Consider the following 15,393-nt stretch of genomic DNA (forward strand, 5'->3'; position numbering starts at 1 on the left):
AAAGCTCAGCACAGCGAAAGACTTCAAATAAAAGGCTGTTAACAGCGGATACTCCAAAACCAGATGGCTAGTAAGGACGTCCATCCAACAGGCTCTCTTAACTTTCACTGGATATGGGGCGCCGCACCTTTCAGCCCTTCTTCCAACTGGAAAAACAAAAGTGATACAATGAAGGTGCCGAAGTAGTTTCTAAAATACGAGCCCCTTAAGCACGGTGGCCTGTCGGCAGGCGCGGATGAAAGGTTTTCTCTGCGGGACGAAGGGGTGTGGAAGGGAGCGGGCGAGGCAGGCGGTCCCCTTCCCCTCCAAGCGGGGTCCCCCGCGGCAGGCGGGAGAGGGGAAGGGGGGCCCGGCGCCCGCCACGGGCGGGGAGGGGGAGGCCGGGCCGGAGGAGCGGCTCCGACCCCCGGGGCAGGCGGGCCGGGGCGGGCCGGGCGGCGGCAGCCGCTGCTGCTGCTTCTCGCGCACACGGCGGAGCGGCGGCAGAGGCAGGGGCAGGGGCAGGGGCAGAGGCAGAGGCAGGGGCAGGGGCAGGAGCAGGAGCAGGTCGCGGCAGCCGCCGCTCCCCCGCCGGAGGGCGGGCGTGGAGCCGCCGCCGCCATGGAGAAGCAGCCCGGCGGCGAGGACGACTGCGTGGACTCGGGAGCCGAGACGGGCGGGTGAGTGGCTGGCGACGGGAGGAGGGCTCTTACCTTCCCCCCCCTGCCCGGGCCGGGCCGTGGCGGCGGAGCTCCCTCCCGGGCCGGCGGCTGCACTTGTTGCCGGTGGCCGCCGCCGAGCGCGTCCCGGCAGCGGCGGGGCTGGGGCGGCGGGAGCGGCTTCGTGTCCTGGGCAGAGCCCCCCTCCGACTGCCGGGACGGCACCCCGGGCAGCGCCCCGCTCGGCGCCGTGTTCCCTTTCCTCCTCCCAGCCCGGGGCTGGCGGGGGCCCTGCCTGACCCCCTGGGGAGGCGCGGAGCGCTTCGGCCGCGGGGCATCGCCGTGCTTGGAAAGCCCCGGGGAGTTCGCCCCTCCTCCTTCAACTGAGTAGGGGAAAACTCCCCATCATCCTCCTTCTACACACGGGGTGGAAGATACTAAGAGATCGTGGCCGTGGGCTTTAAGTTTAAGCTCCAGAGCACGTTGTGCTGCCTCAGCGGAGGGGCCCAGCGCTAAGCTTTATGGGCTGTAGACGCTGGTCAGGGCTTGGTGCCACACCATCCCTGTATCCCAGGATAACCTGTGTTGAGGATAGTCTGGAAGCGTGCCCAGCGACCTGTGCTGTCCTTGTGGCAGTGACGACCGGACAACATCAGGGAGACAGAGCTGACTCCTCAGAAGGACCATCAGAGAGCCACCCACAAAAGCAGGTTAGACTTGTAGGTACCCTGAAATTGGGTTGCTGATGTCGTGATACTCATCACGCTGAACTGTGAAGTGCTGTGAACTTTGTCCACCGTATAAGTGTCATATCAGAGTCAACGAGAATGACTTTTTTTCCTGACTTCATGACCCCACTGCCAGAGGTATGCTGAGTTTGTTGGATGACTTCTCCTAAGATCATGGAGCTGCAAGGATGATCCATGGGATCCCCCATTCAGCTCCCACCCTCAGCCCATCTCTGTGGGAGAGAGGGAACTGCTCCTCAGCCCATCCTACATGCTACTGCTGTGTCATCTTGTTGAGAACAGCTGTGAGCCTTAGCTCCTTCTCTGACTCCAGAAGGACAAAAGGAGGTTGCCCACTCCTATTTAACACTGTTCCTCCCTAGATCTTCATTCTCCTCCTCCTTGCTTTCCCAATTCTTTTTCTCCCAGCTCCTTGTCTGGTGTATCTCCTTTGATCTCTAGTCTGGCTGTTGCAAAACTGTAAAGCTAATTCTTCTTTGCAAAGTGGTATCAGGTGCATGGTATCAAAATTGAAGTAGCAATATTACATTTTTTTTAAAAAAGGTGGAAATGGAATATGGTAATCTTTTTCATACATCGAGCTATTAATTCAAAGCAATTTTTTTATCTCTTCTGTCATCTGAGAGTTAAGGACTTTTTCCATCACTTTGTATTGTAGGCACACCTAACAGTGAAAGTTTTAAAGTATTTTATGTGACATGAGCTTAAAGGAAAAAATCCAGGCCTCCTTTCCAGACATTGAAACACCAGGATTTTAGTTCATCTTTGGGGAACGTGGGTAAAAGGAAAACAAAATAACTGGTGGATTCACGGCTGGTTCAAAGCTCAAAAAATCCTTGATGGGCCAAGTCACTCTGAATTTACTGTGTTTATCTGGAATAGAAAAACCTGGGTTTCCTTGGGAGGAGGACTTGGAAGGATTTGACCCAGCTGGTGACATTAGCCTTTAGACCTCAGTGATCATCATGACAGCTGCTTGTGTCTGGTGTTGATGAGGTGCTAGAGCTGATGATATTATGAAGCATCCCTGTCCCAGGCTTGACACTGGAAAGTGTAGGTTAGCGGAAGAGTCTGTCTGAGAATTTAAACAATGACATATGGCAATTAATAACTGCAGTGCTTCGCACTGAAGTTTATTTTGAAAAGCAATGCGTCTCTGCATTTCAATTATTATTTCTAGTTCTGTTTAGCATCTATTTTAGTCTGATAAACATGTTGCGTATGTCTCTTTCACAATGTTTATATTTCAGTTTTCTCACCAAACCAACTGTTCACAGCACTTGCTTTTCCCTCTTACCAGAAGATCTACTTTTTGCTTTGTTTCAGTCCCATCACAGCTACTGCTAAATTGAGATGTTTTCCTTTCTGTCCAATTACTCAATGTTAAAAATAAATAATTAACTATTTTGAAGTTCAGCCATCATCCTCTGAAAGTATAAGGAGAGACAACTGTCAGAGTAATTCAGTAACAGTTTTACATCAAGTGGTCCCTTTCTGTTACTCAGGGAACAATAGTGGATAGTGACTGTAGTAAATCCAGGCGCTGCAAGCCCTTGTCATCTTGATGATCATATGTAATGATGTGTGAGCTCTTATACAGAGCCTGTACCGCTGAAGCTGCTTATAGCAGCTAACCAATCAAATACATCAAGCACTCTATGGGGCGTGTGTTCCTTAAGGTTTTGATGCGGCTTCCAGCTACAAGAGCAAGCAAAACTCTGTGCTACAGGCAAGGTCAGTTATAGTTTGAAGCCTTCATTTTCCTAATCTCTTGGAAAATACGTTTCTCTTACTGCATTTACCTCGGTAAATAGGGTTGGCAAAGAAGCTGCCGAACAAAAATAGTGTATTTTGAGTTCCCGAATCCAATAAGAATGTCTTGAGCTGGTGTTGTCAAGTACCTAAATAAAGGGAGTAGAACATAGAATCCAATTAGTTTATACTGGCTGTTTATTAATGAGATTTGAAAGAGTTTGGCCATCCTTGGTCTGAGAGACTTTGCCCATACAAATTGTATCTTCTTGGGAAATGTATTTTGGGGCTTTTTTTGTATAAAAACATTATTTCATCTGCTACTGATATCTTTTAGTCCAGAAGTATGGGAAACAGAGACCTTTATCTGGTAATAATTTTAGTAGTGGATTTGTCCTATAAAACTTGACATTTTAGGAAAAAGAAAATGATCTTTCTTTGGTCTTTGATTAGAAAGCAAACAGAGGGAAAAACAAATGGAAGAAAGAAATGGGAGAAGAAATATGTGTGTTTAAAGAACTGTAGATAAATTGTAAAGAAAAAAACAAAAACAAACGTAAAAAGCTAGAAATATTAATACTAAGCTACTTAAAGTGAGCTGTAGATATGTTCATTTTCAAATTTTCTTGGTTTTACAAGTCATGCAAATGCTGTTATTTCACTAGCATTAAATAGCAGAGCAAAGGTTTTGGGGGCTAAAATACCCAAAATGACAAACTAAGACAATTTTAGAAGTTGTTAGGCATGTAACTTTGAAGCAATGAGACAGATTCTTGCTACCACTGATGTCAAGGGCAAAGTGTCAGCTGAATCTTTGTATTCAGGACTGATATCCCAAGTGACGCATAGTGAATGTAGAAAATAAGTAGTTTCTTGGACCTAAAGTCTTAAATTTTTTATTCCTAAACTTTTATTTGGTCATGTTAGCTGTGTTCAAGCTTTACATCTATAGGAATGCTCTCTCCTATTTATCAAACGTATATGCCCTAACTGAGCATAACACTTCAAGTGAGATAGCTGACATTAATGGAGATTTCAATATATGTGATAATTCGCAGCAGAACTTCACTGTTCCCTTAAACATCCGTAAGAGCCCATGTCTTAAAGGGTTCACACTTTAATCATTGGCTTATTAATAGTATCAAAGTTTGTCTAAACCCTTAGTTTTCTCCTTCCTCACTTAGAAGTCATTTAAAGTTTTGAGAAGTTATAACTTTTAACTTAAATTACTTGAATTTGCAAGTTTTCCACAGAGAAAGTGGGGAGATATTATTGAAGTACAGGGGTTTTTTTACTGTGTAAGCTTGCAACCTAAATATTGATGATGTAAGCTGAATTAATTAGTAGACAATTGCTAAGTATTTGACGAATTTTAGGAAGAAGGAAAATTACACTGTTTCTTTGGTAGCAGTCAACTGCAAAGGAACAGTTCAATATAGAGAGAAATCTATTGCAAAACAGATAAAAGACGTTTGAGGCTTAGGACACTCACACGCAGCAGCTATTTTTAACATATATTTAGCAAAATCCATTACTGTTGGGTTACAGTTATTATTCAGGGGGGTTGTTCCCTCCTTTTCATTTTCTCCTGTGGTTCTATCCCTTCAGTTACTTTTGCAGAGATTATGTTAAGTTTTTGACTCTGCTATACTTGTTTGGTGATTTTCCTTGTGGCTCTCACTAGCTGCATGTGTGATCCTGGTGAAATGACAAATTATTTGAGCCTCTGTTAACTTATCTGTTAGGCAGATAAAATAATCCTTATGTGTTGCAGTTTTGTAAAATATGTGAGACTCTAAAGCAGAAAATACAATTGTTAATAGGAGACAAGGCAGCCTATAAAAAAGAGGGTGTATCCTACTTAAAGGTAAAAGTATTAAGAGTATTGTAATTCATGTGTGTCCTCAGTCAGAATGGATTGCTTAAATTATCAAATGAATAGTTGAATGGTTTATTGGGGTGAGAGGTTACTTTCATGACACATGTTTCTAGCTTAAAGGGATTCAACACTTACGACTTTGTCATCTGTATGATAGTCCTTCAATATGACATGTCAGTCTCTTGTCACATATTTCATCCATCTATAATAAACTCTCAGGAATACAAATCACTGCTGCTGAAAGCTATTTTAGGGCCTATTTTTACCTTGGGGTTTCTTTTTTTTTTTTTTCTGAGACTTTCACTTCCTATACAGCCATCATTCCAGATGTGTCAAGGTAGAAAACTTGTCTCTAATTTGACAGTTGGATAATATAAAGTTGAGCTATTTGTCACAAATTTAGGTTGAGGCACCATTTCTAACCAGATTTACTCGGTGGAGTGAAGCTGCTTCGTTGAACCTCAGGGCAGGCAGACCTGCTAGTGCATGTCACTGGGGCTAGGCACTGAAAGTGAGGTTGAAACAGACTTTAAATCACATTCTGGTGGCCAGGAGGTCTGTGCTGATACCCGTGATGGCTAGATCCCAGCAGGCAACGAGGTTCACCTCAGCTAACTGTAGCTGTGTGAAGGTTAGACGTTTGGTATAAACTAGGCTTCTTCTGTTGTTAGTTAAGCGCACCAGGACCTCGGGAGGGTGACTTGCCCCCTGGCTTTGGATGGGTAGGTACATGTCACCTGAGTTCTGATGCGTCCCTCTGGGGAGTGTGCTCTGTGAATGCGTGATGAGCAGGGTGCACAGGAAGATGTGCTCCTTAAAGCACAGCGTGGTCCTGCCGCATCAGATGCTTTTTGGAAGTTTACAAACAACCTTTCATCCTTATATGAAGATGATGATGATGTCTCACGTGGAGCCTCAAACACTACTGTTAGTAATAAGCTCCTGGGTGTAGTAGTTAGAGCTGAAGGATGGGAATCCATCATCTGACTTCATCACTCTACTAGAAATCCAGAGCAAGGAGTTTTGAGACAAGTGGCTCTGAGTTATTCCACTGCAGTCATCTTGATTACACAAGTAGAAGTACTGTGAAGGTAACAGATTTGCATTGAATTGATACCAGTGAAGCAGATTGTAATCTGACCCACAGGAATTTGGTGAGAAGAAACCCAAGACAGAGCTACAAAGCTAAATCTTCTGACACACGCATTGTGCTTTCACTGCTATAAAATCCTTCCATGTGGCCCGTGGAGCGCTTTCTTGGGGCGGGAAGGCAAAGAAGCTGTTAAATACAGCTCTTAATATGAAACAGTGAAATCTGAAACAACTCTGGGTAGAGAAGGCAAGGGAAATGTGAATCCAGCAGGTGCTATTCCATCAGTCCTAGGCAAGAAAAGGATGCAGACAGCAGACGAGCTAGTAAACTTTCCACGATTTTGTTTGGGGCGGGGGGATTAGTCCTGGCAATGGAGACCTTGGGCATATCATGGTGTACTACTGTGTTAAAATAACTTGAGAGATGTGTGTTCGTTTTATACCATAGACTGCCTTGTGAAGATGCTGCCTGGCTCAGAAACCCTAGTTACAGCCATGCCAGTGCATTAAAGAGCATGTGGGGATGTCCCTGAGCACTGGGGCAGAGTTGTCCATATTGTTGAATACTTAAGTAGGTTGATGGCATCAGTTTGGATGGGGCCATCTAGCTCTCTCCCATGTGATTCTTGGGTGTGTTTTACTGTGGGCCAGGGACTTGTTCTACCACGTTACCGTGGCCCAGGGACTGTTCCCAGCAGACCACTTGGCAGTCTGTTTTGGAAGGCAAGAGGTTTTAATGGTACAGGTGCAGACTGTTTCATGGCAGTTGGCCTTGGTCCCAGACAGTTCTCTTGAGCGTATTTGTTTATTGCCGTAGATGTCACTGCTGTAGCTGTGTTAATGTGATGCTGTGCCACAGCTGATCAGCATGCCAAAGTAACACAAGCACAGTGCAACACTGGTGTAGCTACATTCCTTGTATAATTCAGAAATGTAACATAGCCATGCTTCTTACCCAAAGAAACAGATTTAGAGTGTTTTTATACACTGTACTCAGTAACTGCCAGTTGCGCTAGCAGCTGCTTACTGGTATTCAGTGGGCTATTTCCCTTTTTGGGGTATTTGAGGCTCTGTATCACTAATCAGCAATGAGTAGTGCATGCTGATCTCAGAGGATTGATTGCTCGGGATCTTTTGTGCTCCTGATGGTCTTACACTGTGATAATGCACAGTCCTGATCCTTCAATGGTGCTAATGGAAATCAAGGTCCAACATTTATTTCAAGTTTCTACATTCCTATTTTAATGTCTCTTGACATCTTCACAGCTCCTCTTTGCTGGTGGGCTGACCGTTGAGTACAAATTCTTTGCAGACTGATGTGTCTTTTGACTGAGCGATGAGCCCTCCTTTTCAGTACCTCCCACTGCTTCAATACCCTTTTTGATCATTTTTTTCCTCATTATGTGCCTATAAAGGGAACAGCCCTCCATTTGTTCAGTTTCTGTCCTGAATGTCTCCTTCCTTTTATCTATAATGTAGTATCTATCAGAGGAAATAGCTTGCTGCAAGACCATGTAATTGGCCTGGAACCTCTGAGCCCAGTAAGGCCCCAGTCTGACACCATTAAAGCCCATGAGTGCTTTACTCTTGAGTTATCCTAATGGGAAAATCCCCTTCCAAGGGAACTGGTGGAAGCTGATACTCAAGGTGTTTAAAACAGTGATGGAAAGAATGGGAAGGAACAAAGTTGCTTCATGTCCAGAGAGTCTACATAACCTAGGAGTTGTTTATTTCAGTGCTTAATTTTTCTAATGCATGATCTTGTCAAAGGGAATGTTCATTGTGTATACTAGTCTAAAAAGCTTAAAAGACTTACAGGAACTTCAGAATTTAGTATCCTAAATAGCTGACTTTAAGGAAAAAAAAAATTACTTTGTAAGCCACTTACCAGCGCATGTCATGAATCTAAATAGTTTGTGATAATGTTTTGAAAATATTAAGGATTTTACTAACACTGTTATTTTTGTTCTTAAGGACTAGATTCAAGACAAAGAAATTCTAAGAAAGGAGTCAGAGGGAGGACAAAAGGTGATTCAGGCTAGCCCTGAGAGCACATAGAGAGACTCATATTCATCCCATTTGCTTTTAGACATGTAGCTGAGAGTCCTACATTATAGGATTGTGGTTTCTGTAGGCTTCATCTCTAGACAACAGCTAGGGAGACACACTTCAGACTTCTCTTTTTATTGACTATAGAGGGAGCTTAGGGAGGGTACAGGCCTCATTTCAGCATCTGAGGTTGACATAAGCCTTTGAGCTTAATTATTCTTTTTTTTAAATTCTGTGCATGTCAGTTATGCAACAAACATGAATTAAATATTAACTTGAACCATATTAGAATTACAAAAAAAACCCAATACAATTCTAAGCCTATTAAAATGTGTCTGTGCAATTAGTCTCCAAGCACACTGTTGTCTCCTCCTTTCTCACTCCCCATCTTTTTATTTTTCCTCCTGTCTCATTTTTCATGTCCTGCCTGTACGTAGACTGCCATTTCCTCGGTTCAGCACTCATTAATTCTCCATGTCCTATAATGTGCCTGCAGCACTTTGGGATAATAAAATAACAGTGTGAAGTAATAGAAAGATGCTTCTACTTGCAGTAAGCAAAAGGCAAAATGTTTTCTCTCTTCTGTCTGAAATACAAGCAGTGCAGATTCATATTGAATTAGCTGCCAACTGCTGAACACAGATACATTGAGGGACAGCCTCAGGCTGTTTTCAAACAGAAGTGCAGACTAAATGGATCCTTGCTTGGGATGCTTGAAGGCAGCTGGATGTATGTTGCTTGCCTCTGGGCTTGTGAAGAGTACCGTGTTACACAGTTTTCACACCCTTCCAAATATACATGGTGCCAAATGATACCAACATGACTTGCTACCAAAAATACCATGCAGCTTTATGGCCCACACAGCACTTCTTAGCCAGCCCCTGGGATCGCTTCCCCTTAGGCCCTGCCCAGAGCTGAACCGGTGGTGTTTACATGGCCCAGCAGCAGGAAGAAGGAGGTCTCCTTCTCTGCTTATGTCGTTACTGCCTCTGCCTTTCCCAGCTACACAAGGGTCTGGGGGAGGCTGGCTGAGGGATAACATTTTATTCATGTAGGACGTGCTATGTAGCAGGTATATATGGGGCAACTGAGAGGGGCTACTAATGACCTAATCCTGTGGTCTCTGCCGTGTGTGACAAAGGCTGGGGGTGCAGGATTTAGTAGAGGAGAGCAAGAGGAAGACAGCTGCAAGCCTTATCAGCAACTCTCTCCCCAGCATTGCACAGACCTTTTTCAAAATCTGTGATAACCTCATGGTACTTGATGGTATTGTGGATTTTTTTTCATGAGTATTGTGAAAAATTTAGATTGTGTCACCTTTCACTCATGCAACAGGATTGGCAAGAAGAGTTGAGGGTAGTTCCTCATGGTCTTTCTCACCTAAACCAGCAATGTTAGCATCTGATCTGCAGAATACTGAGTGCTAAGCACAGGGCTATGAAATATGGGGATGACTTTGTTTCTTCTGCAGAGATATGTCCATATTAAAATTGAAAGCATCCACTATGGTTATGTAGGGTTGATGTCCTTTACTCCCTTGGATGCCTGAGAGCCTAGAGTATGAAGGTGCCCTGAGAATATGCTTCGATGGTATCCATTTCCAGACAAATATCTTGTGTCAAGGCTCCCATGTTTTTGGTTTTTTTTTTTTTTAATTTAAAGCAATATTGCAGACTTGTTTCAATTACTTATATAAAATATAAAACAAGCATTTAGGTTTGGATCCAAGAACGGTGTTACGGCTCCCTGAACAGTTGGCCTGTTATGTTCAGGGCACTGCAGGGCATACATGCAAGACATTCATTGTGGCAGAGAGCTTGGGTGAGTGGGGTCTGTTTTGGGGACCCAGGGAGTGAGGGAGTGGAGGCTGTGTGACTGTGAACTCCGAAACCAAACACTCATAAGTGATAGGTAGGGCCTCAGAAGTGGAAATTAATTTTTTTTTTTTTTAATATCCAGTGATGGCATATTTGTTTTATCTTACTATTTCTGAATCTTTAGCACATCAATGGGCCATGTTTTAATCAGCCCAGAATGGGGTTTTCAGGAGTTTGGGGTTATATGCAGCTACAAAATTAATTGCACTGTTGCTCAAAATACTTAACTGCTCTGACTTTCTCACGGGTAATCCAGTATGCATTGAAGTAGAACCAATGGTGTATGGTTTTACTGAGAGGTGTCTCGAAGGGGAAAAGGGTTTCCTAAAGCAAAAAACTTTGTCATCTAAATGTTTATATTTTGGTACTCTTTTTGTGTCTTCCCTGCCAGTTGTGACCAAAGAACAGTAAAAGTTCTGCTATTTGAACAGAATTCTCTTAAGAAAAAAAAATCTGCAAAGCAACATTCAAAGGGCATAAGGTGAGGAAGATGAGGAGCAGAGTCAAAATCTAGTAGACTTCTGGTCTTAACCTGTGTCTGAAGCAGCCTATTTTTTCCTTATAGAGAGCCTTCTGGGCTTTAATTTTTACACCTAAAATTGGGTGGCATAAATTGCACCTAGATAAAACCCTAGTTCCTTTACTCACTCTACATAGGTGTTTTCAAAAGTCATGCAAGATGTCAGTTTTTCTGAGGCCATGTTCAAAACCTGTTCCAGTTATTATCTTAGCACAAAAATGTTAACAGGAATTAAACTATTTTAATATGCAATTTGAGTTAGATTTGGTATATTTTTCATTATCACTTTTAGTTTTAATATGGTCTAACTAAAATCTTTGTCTTGCAGGTCTGAGTACAGCCGTATGTCCTCAACCAGCAGTGAGTATAACTGAGAATATTTTTGAAATGGATTCTCATATTTTCTTTTTTCTGGTTGCTAGTATTTATTAACATCAACTTAGTATTATGATGGAGTTCACTCTGACACAGTAAAGCCCCCATTCCTTCTCTTCTTGGATCTATGTCTAGAAACAGTATAGAAAATTATAGATTGGATGTTTAAAATACAAGCAATGTGTAAAGTCGTAAATATTGGAGCTCACAAGAATGCTAGGCAAAATGAGGACAAAATCTGTAGACATGGTGTGGCTAGTGCAACTGGGTCCTCCAGCCAAATAAGTTTGCAGTGATGAATGTCATTAGAGCTGGGAAATGCAGGAATAATTGAGTGCTTATTGTAACCTGATGCCAACGAAGCACATGAGAGCAAATTCTGTGAAGCATTTCTTTGATTTCAAAGATGATAGATGCTCTAGTAAGTGTCACAGTCTCCTAGATATTTATGGCAGCCAGTTGAATTTCAGGTTATCCAACTGATAAAAGATGAATCCTGGTGTCTGGATTATTTTTTCTTTTTCACCAATGCAAAATGGCAATTTTTTAAGGAACAAGGAGCACTTTTTCAGTCCTCTAGCTACCCACTCCAACCATTTTTAGTTATACTGTATCCACAACACTTTGAAATGCAATAATGCTTATTCATGCACAGCTACCAGTATCTCTCTCTTGTCAAAGTGCAAGGTGATGCCTGTCTCCCTGATTCACACATAGACGTGAGCTTCATTTATGCCAAGCAAGCAGATCAAAAATTCACAGATGACAAACTGTGTTTTATAATCTGGATCTTTAAGCACCATGAAAATCAGAGGGGAAGAAAGCTGTCAGTTTTTTCTCATTCACACATTCTGGCTGAAGCGTGGAGAGGGTTATTTTCCATCTCCCATGGTCTTCAGCGGAGGGCTTTTATTGATTTCAACAAGAGCTGGATCAGACAGTGTTCGTAATGTCTGGCTCCTGAGCTGATGTGACTAGCAGGGAGCTTGCTGTCTTTCCTCCATCTGTTCAGTGTGAGTGTGTGTCTGAGAGAGAATTTAGTGTGGCTTTCCCTAAATTCTGTTGTTTAAATAGATTTCTGGATTTCTCCTGTCAGACAATTTTTGAAATGATTGGGAGGCAAAATTCAGGCAATCAAATTTTCTGTGATAGTAAAAACATGTTAGATTTGACTGGTTACACCAGATGTGTGCCCCACCACCCCCTCAGCTTACAATTTTGGGTGATGACTTGGGGAATATGCTGCCAGCTTCCTCCACTTTTTGGGTGGTGACTAGTAATTATTTGCCTAGTAGAAGTGCTTATTTGGCAGGTAAGTTAAAAAGACAAGGTGTAAGTAAAGTAGTTCTCATTTAAAAATTTGGTTTTGATCCCTTACCAACTTTGCACGACTGCTGCACATTTTACAAACAAAGGTAACTAATTACATTTGTAAGTGTTTTTATTAAATAAGCTGTTTGTAAGAGTAATTTTTGGTTGTGCGGCAGCTACAGTGTGTCATGTTAACTGTAGTCACCTCAGTGTCTTGCTGGCCACTGCTGTCCAGAATAGGTGGGGATTACAGTTCTCTTTCAATACCAGTAATTTGTCATGACAAGACGGTATTATCATTCTAGCAAAGACACAAAAGTTCAGGAGACAGGAGAGTCCCCTTTCTCTTTTCTGCTTCCAAGAAAAAATTACATTGATACAGCTTCACAAGTAGCAGTATTTAACTTTGCATTTTGTGGGGTTTGTGTGGTCAGTTTGGTCAGACAGTGCTAGAGTAACAAAAACAACTACATAAAAGAATTTCAGTAAAATAGAAATGCTTTCATGTTGGAGGCTGGCAGAGGGTGCATAATGCATTTGAGGAAAAGATTAATGGGGATGAGATATTAGAAAAAAAAAAAAAAGGTGATTTGGCTATTTTAATTTCTTTGGGGAAAAGATTCAGCAAGTGGTATCATTCATAGTACAGAAAGCAATCTAATCAATGATGCTCTTAGGCCCTAACGTAATACAAGGTAAGCTGTTGTAAATTAAAAAACAAAGAATCTCTCTTACCTACAGCTGCTTCATCTGAAGCTCCTGTTCTAATGAAGTGGAGTTTATCTAAACCAGAAGGATTACAGGCTAATTTGGTTTTACAGGAGTCTTATTTGGTGGTACTGATGAGGCTCCAGTTTCAGTGTTTAATAATTGAATAATCTTCTAAATTTCTGGATGAACTCCACTCTACAGTGGTTTTCCACAGACATGCCAAGAAAAGCATAAGAAAGATTTAGCAGGTGAATTAACTACAGCTGCCTGTATCACTGGCTGTGATGACAGCAGCTGAACAAACTGCAGGACTTTGCACCAATGCAAAAGTATACGGGAACCCTAGACCCTCCCGGGTCAGAAGTAAAATCTCATCGGCTGCTGTATGACAATGGAAGGATCATTCTGTACATGCGTTATTTTTAGTACTTTTTTTCCCCGAAGCATATGGCAGCAGTTACCGTGGGCGATGTACTACTACAGCAGTTCAAAGCTCTGCCTGGTGGGTGGGTTGGACTTTGAGTCTTATGCAGCATCTCAATTCTTTTCTTCTTTGCCCTTGTGTCCCGGCTTTGGGTAACACAAAAATGCTTTTTACTGGCAGCATTCATCTAACATTTGTGGGTTTGTACAGCAAGTACTCTGCGAAAGAGTATCAAAGTTTGCAGTGTGTTTATTCCTGCAAGAAAATGCAGCAGCTATCTGCCATGCAGGCTCTGGCTGTTGTCAGGGTGACTGTGTGCCGCTTTGCCTTTTCTTATTGAGCAGAGTAAATAGGCCATGCAAACCTGTCTGCTGGATGCTGGGGTCTGAGGTATTACAGCTTTGAAAGGTTCAGCAGTGTGATTTCAGGAAGAGAAGTGCTAAATTAATTTTGACTTTCTTTTTCCTGAATTCTGGTGTATATAGCCACTTTTTCTGCTTTAGCAGGATGTGTGCTTTGCCTTATTAGGATGTTTTGCCCATTGGTGTGCCCTTCATTAATCTAGGAAATGTATTAAGCTTCTTTTTGCTCATATTTTCAATTACCTTTTCCATTACTGTTTTCAATTACTATTAGGGATCCCTAATCATATACAAGAGGGAATTGTGATAGTCACTTTACACACACAGAAGAGTCCAAAGTACATAATACCAAAATATAAAGACCATAGGTGGCATATGGGTACAGACAGTTGGAATCACAAAGAAATAATTAATTAGTGTTGGTCAGCACAATAAGCAACAGTCTCTGCACATCAACATTTTAATTATCTTCAAATTGCTTTGAGCTATGTGCTTCAGGGATGATTATTAACCAGGGAGGGGGAGTTTTGATGGAGGCTGCTTATTTCCTCCTCTGCATTATCTTTGCATTTATGATAATGGTTCTTCAGAAAAACTCAAACCAAAAGTGGGCATTTTGAAGCAAGATTTGTGTGATTTGTAACATTTGAAATATTCCATACCTATTCAGCTCTGGAGCCAGTTTAACCAGGTTGTCTTATAAATAACTGTGGAAGTGAATGAATTTTTTTTTTTCCTCCTGACATTTTTCAGCCAGGCAATCAGTAGGGAGCTGCCTGGATACACATTTGTACTATTCCAGCTAAGCTGGTAAATGAAACATAAAACTGGCCCTATGGGATGCCATAGGGCATAGATGCAAGTCTGGGGCAGATTTTAGAGCATTTCAAATAGTAAAACCCCGTAGCATGTGGTGGTTCATGTTGTGCTTCTCAGTGAGGTAAAGGGCTTGTCACTCACCTGCTTTGCAGTTGCAAAATTGGTAATTCGCCTTCCCTGGCTTCCCTGCCTTTCGTTTAGCAGCTGGAAAATGACTGAGTTCTTCTGGGGTGTTTTTAGGTTGTTCGTATTCTTCCATGGTAAATCTGAGAGATGGGATATAAAAATTCTATTTCCATGTTGTGCATACTTCCTAGCCCATGAAATTTCACCCACTTTCTGGTTCTAAAAATTAAGCACAAGACAATTTCTTTTAGCAGATTTACAAATATATAGGCTACTGAGTATGTTTCTTTTTAATAATTTTTTTTCTGTTTGGTATTCTGTTCCTACACTAGTATAAATTCAGATCTTTTTTTGGGATTTGGTCAATATTTTGTCAGTGTCATCTGCATCAGCTCCCTGGGCTGGTTTTAGACTGTGTTTCCTCTACAAGTGACAAGAGTCCTCATGTGCAAAATTTGTAATCTTTATGGAGGGCTCGTAAGGCCAAGGTTTCTTATTCTTGATTCCAGAGGCAGGGTGAGGTTCTGAGGCTGTATCTTACCTCCATGCACCAGCTGTGTGTTGAAATAGGCTGCCCTAATGGCACTTTGGATAGTAGATTTTATTTCCTGAGTGGTGGTTGCTCTTTGTGCTGAATCTGGCCATGGGGAATGGGAAATCACTAGCACTACAGTACTGGTTTATGTACAGCACAGTTTATGAAAAGCCC

At 42.3% G+C, this 15,393-nt stretch overlaps 1 protein-coding gene across 1 annotated transcript in view; it reads left to right on the plus strand.

Annotated features, from left to right (window-relative positions):
• Positions 1-545: 545 nt before the first annotated feature.
• FAM124A (family with sequence similarity 124 member A) overlaps positions 546-15,393 on the plus strand; it is a 44,648-nt gene continuing 29,800 nt past the window's right edge. The window contains exons 1-2 of the mRNA XM_074859741.1: positions 546-659; positions 10,885-10,916. Coding sequence (XP_074715842.1) covers positions 601-659; positions 10,885-10,916 — 91 coding nt within the window. The 5' untranslated portion in view covers positions 546-600. The remainder of the gene's footprint in view (positions 660-10,884; positions 10,917-15,393) is intronic.

Source organism: Strix uralensis, chromosome 2 (genome assembly GCF_047716275.1).
Source record: "Strix uralensis isolate ZFMK-TIS-50842 chromosome 2, bStrUra1, whole genome shotgun sequence".
Lineage (NCBI taxonomy): Eukaryota > Metazoa > Chordata > Aves > Strigiformes > Strigidae > Strix > Strix uralensis.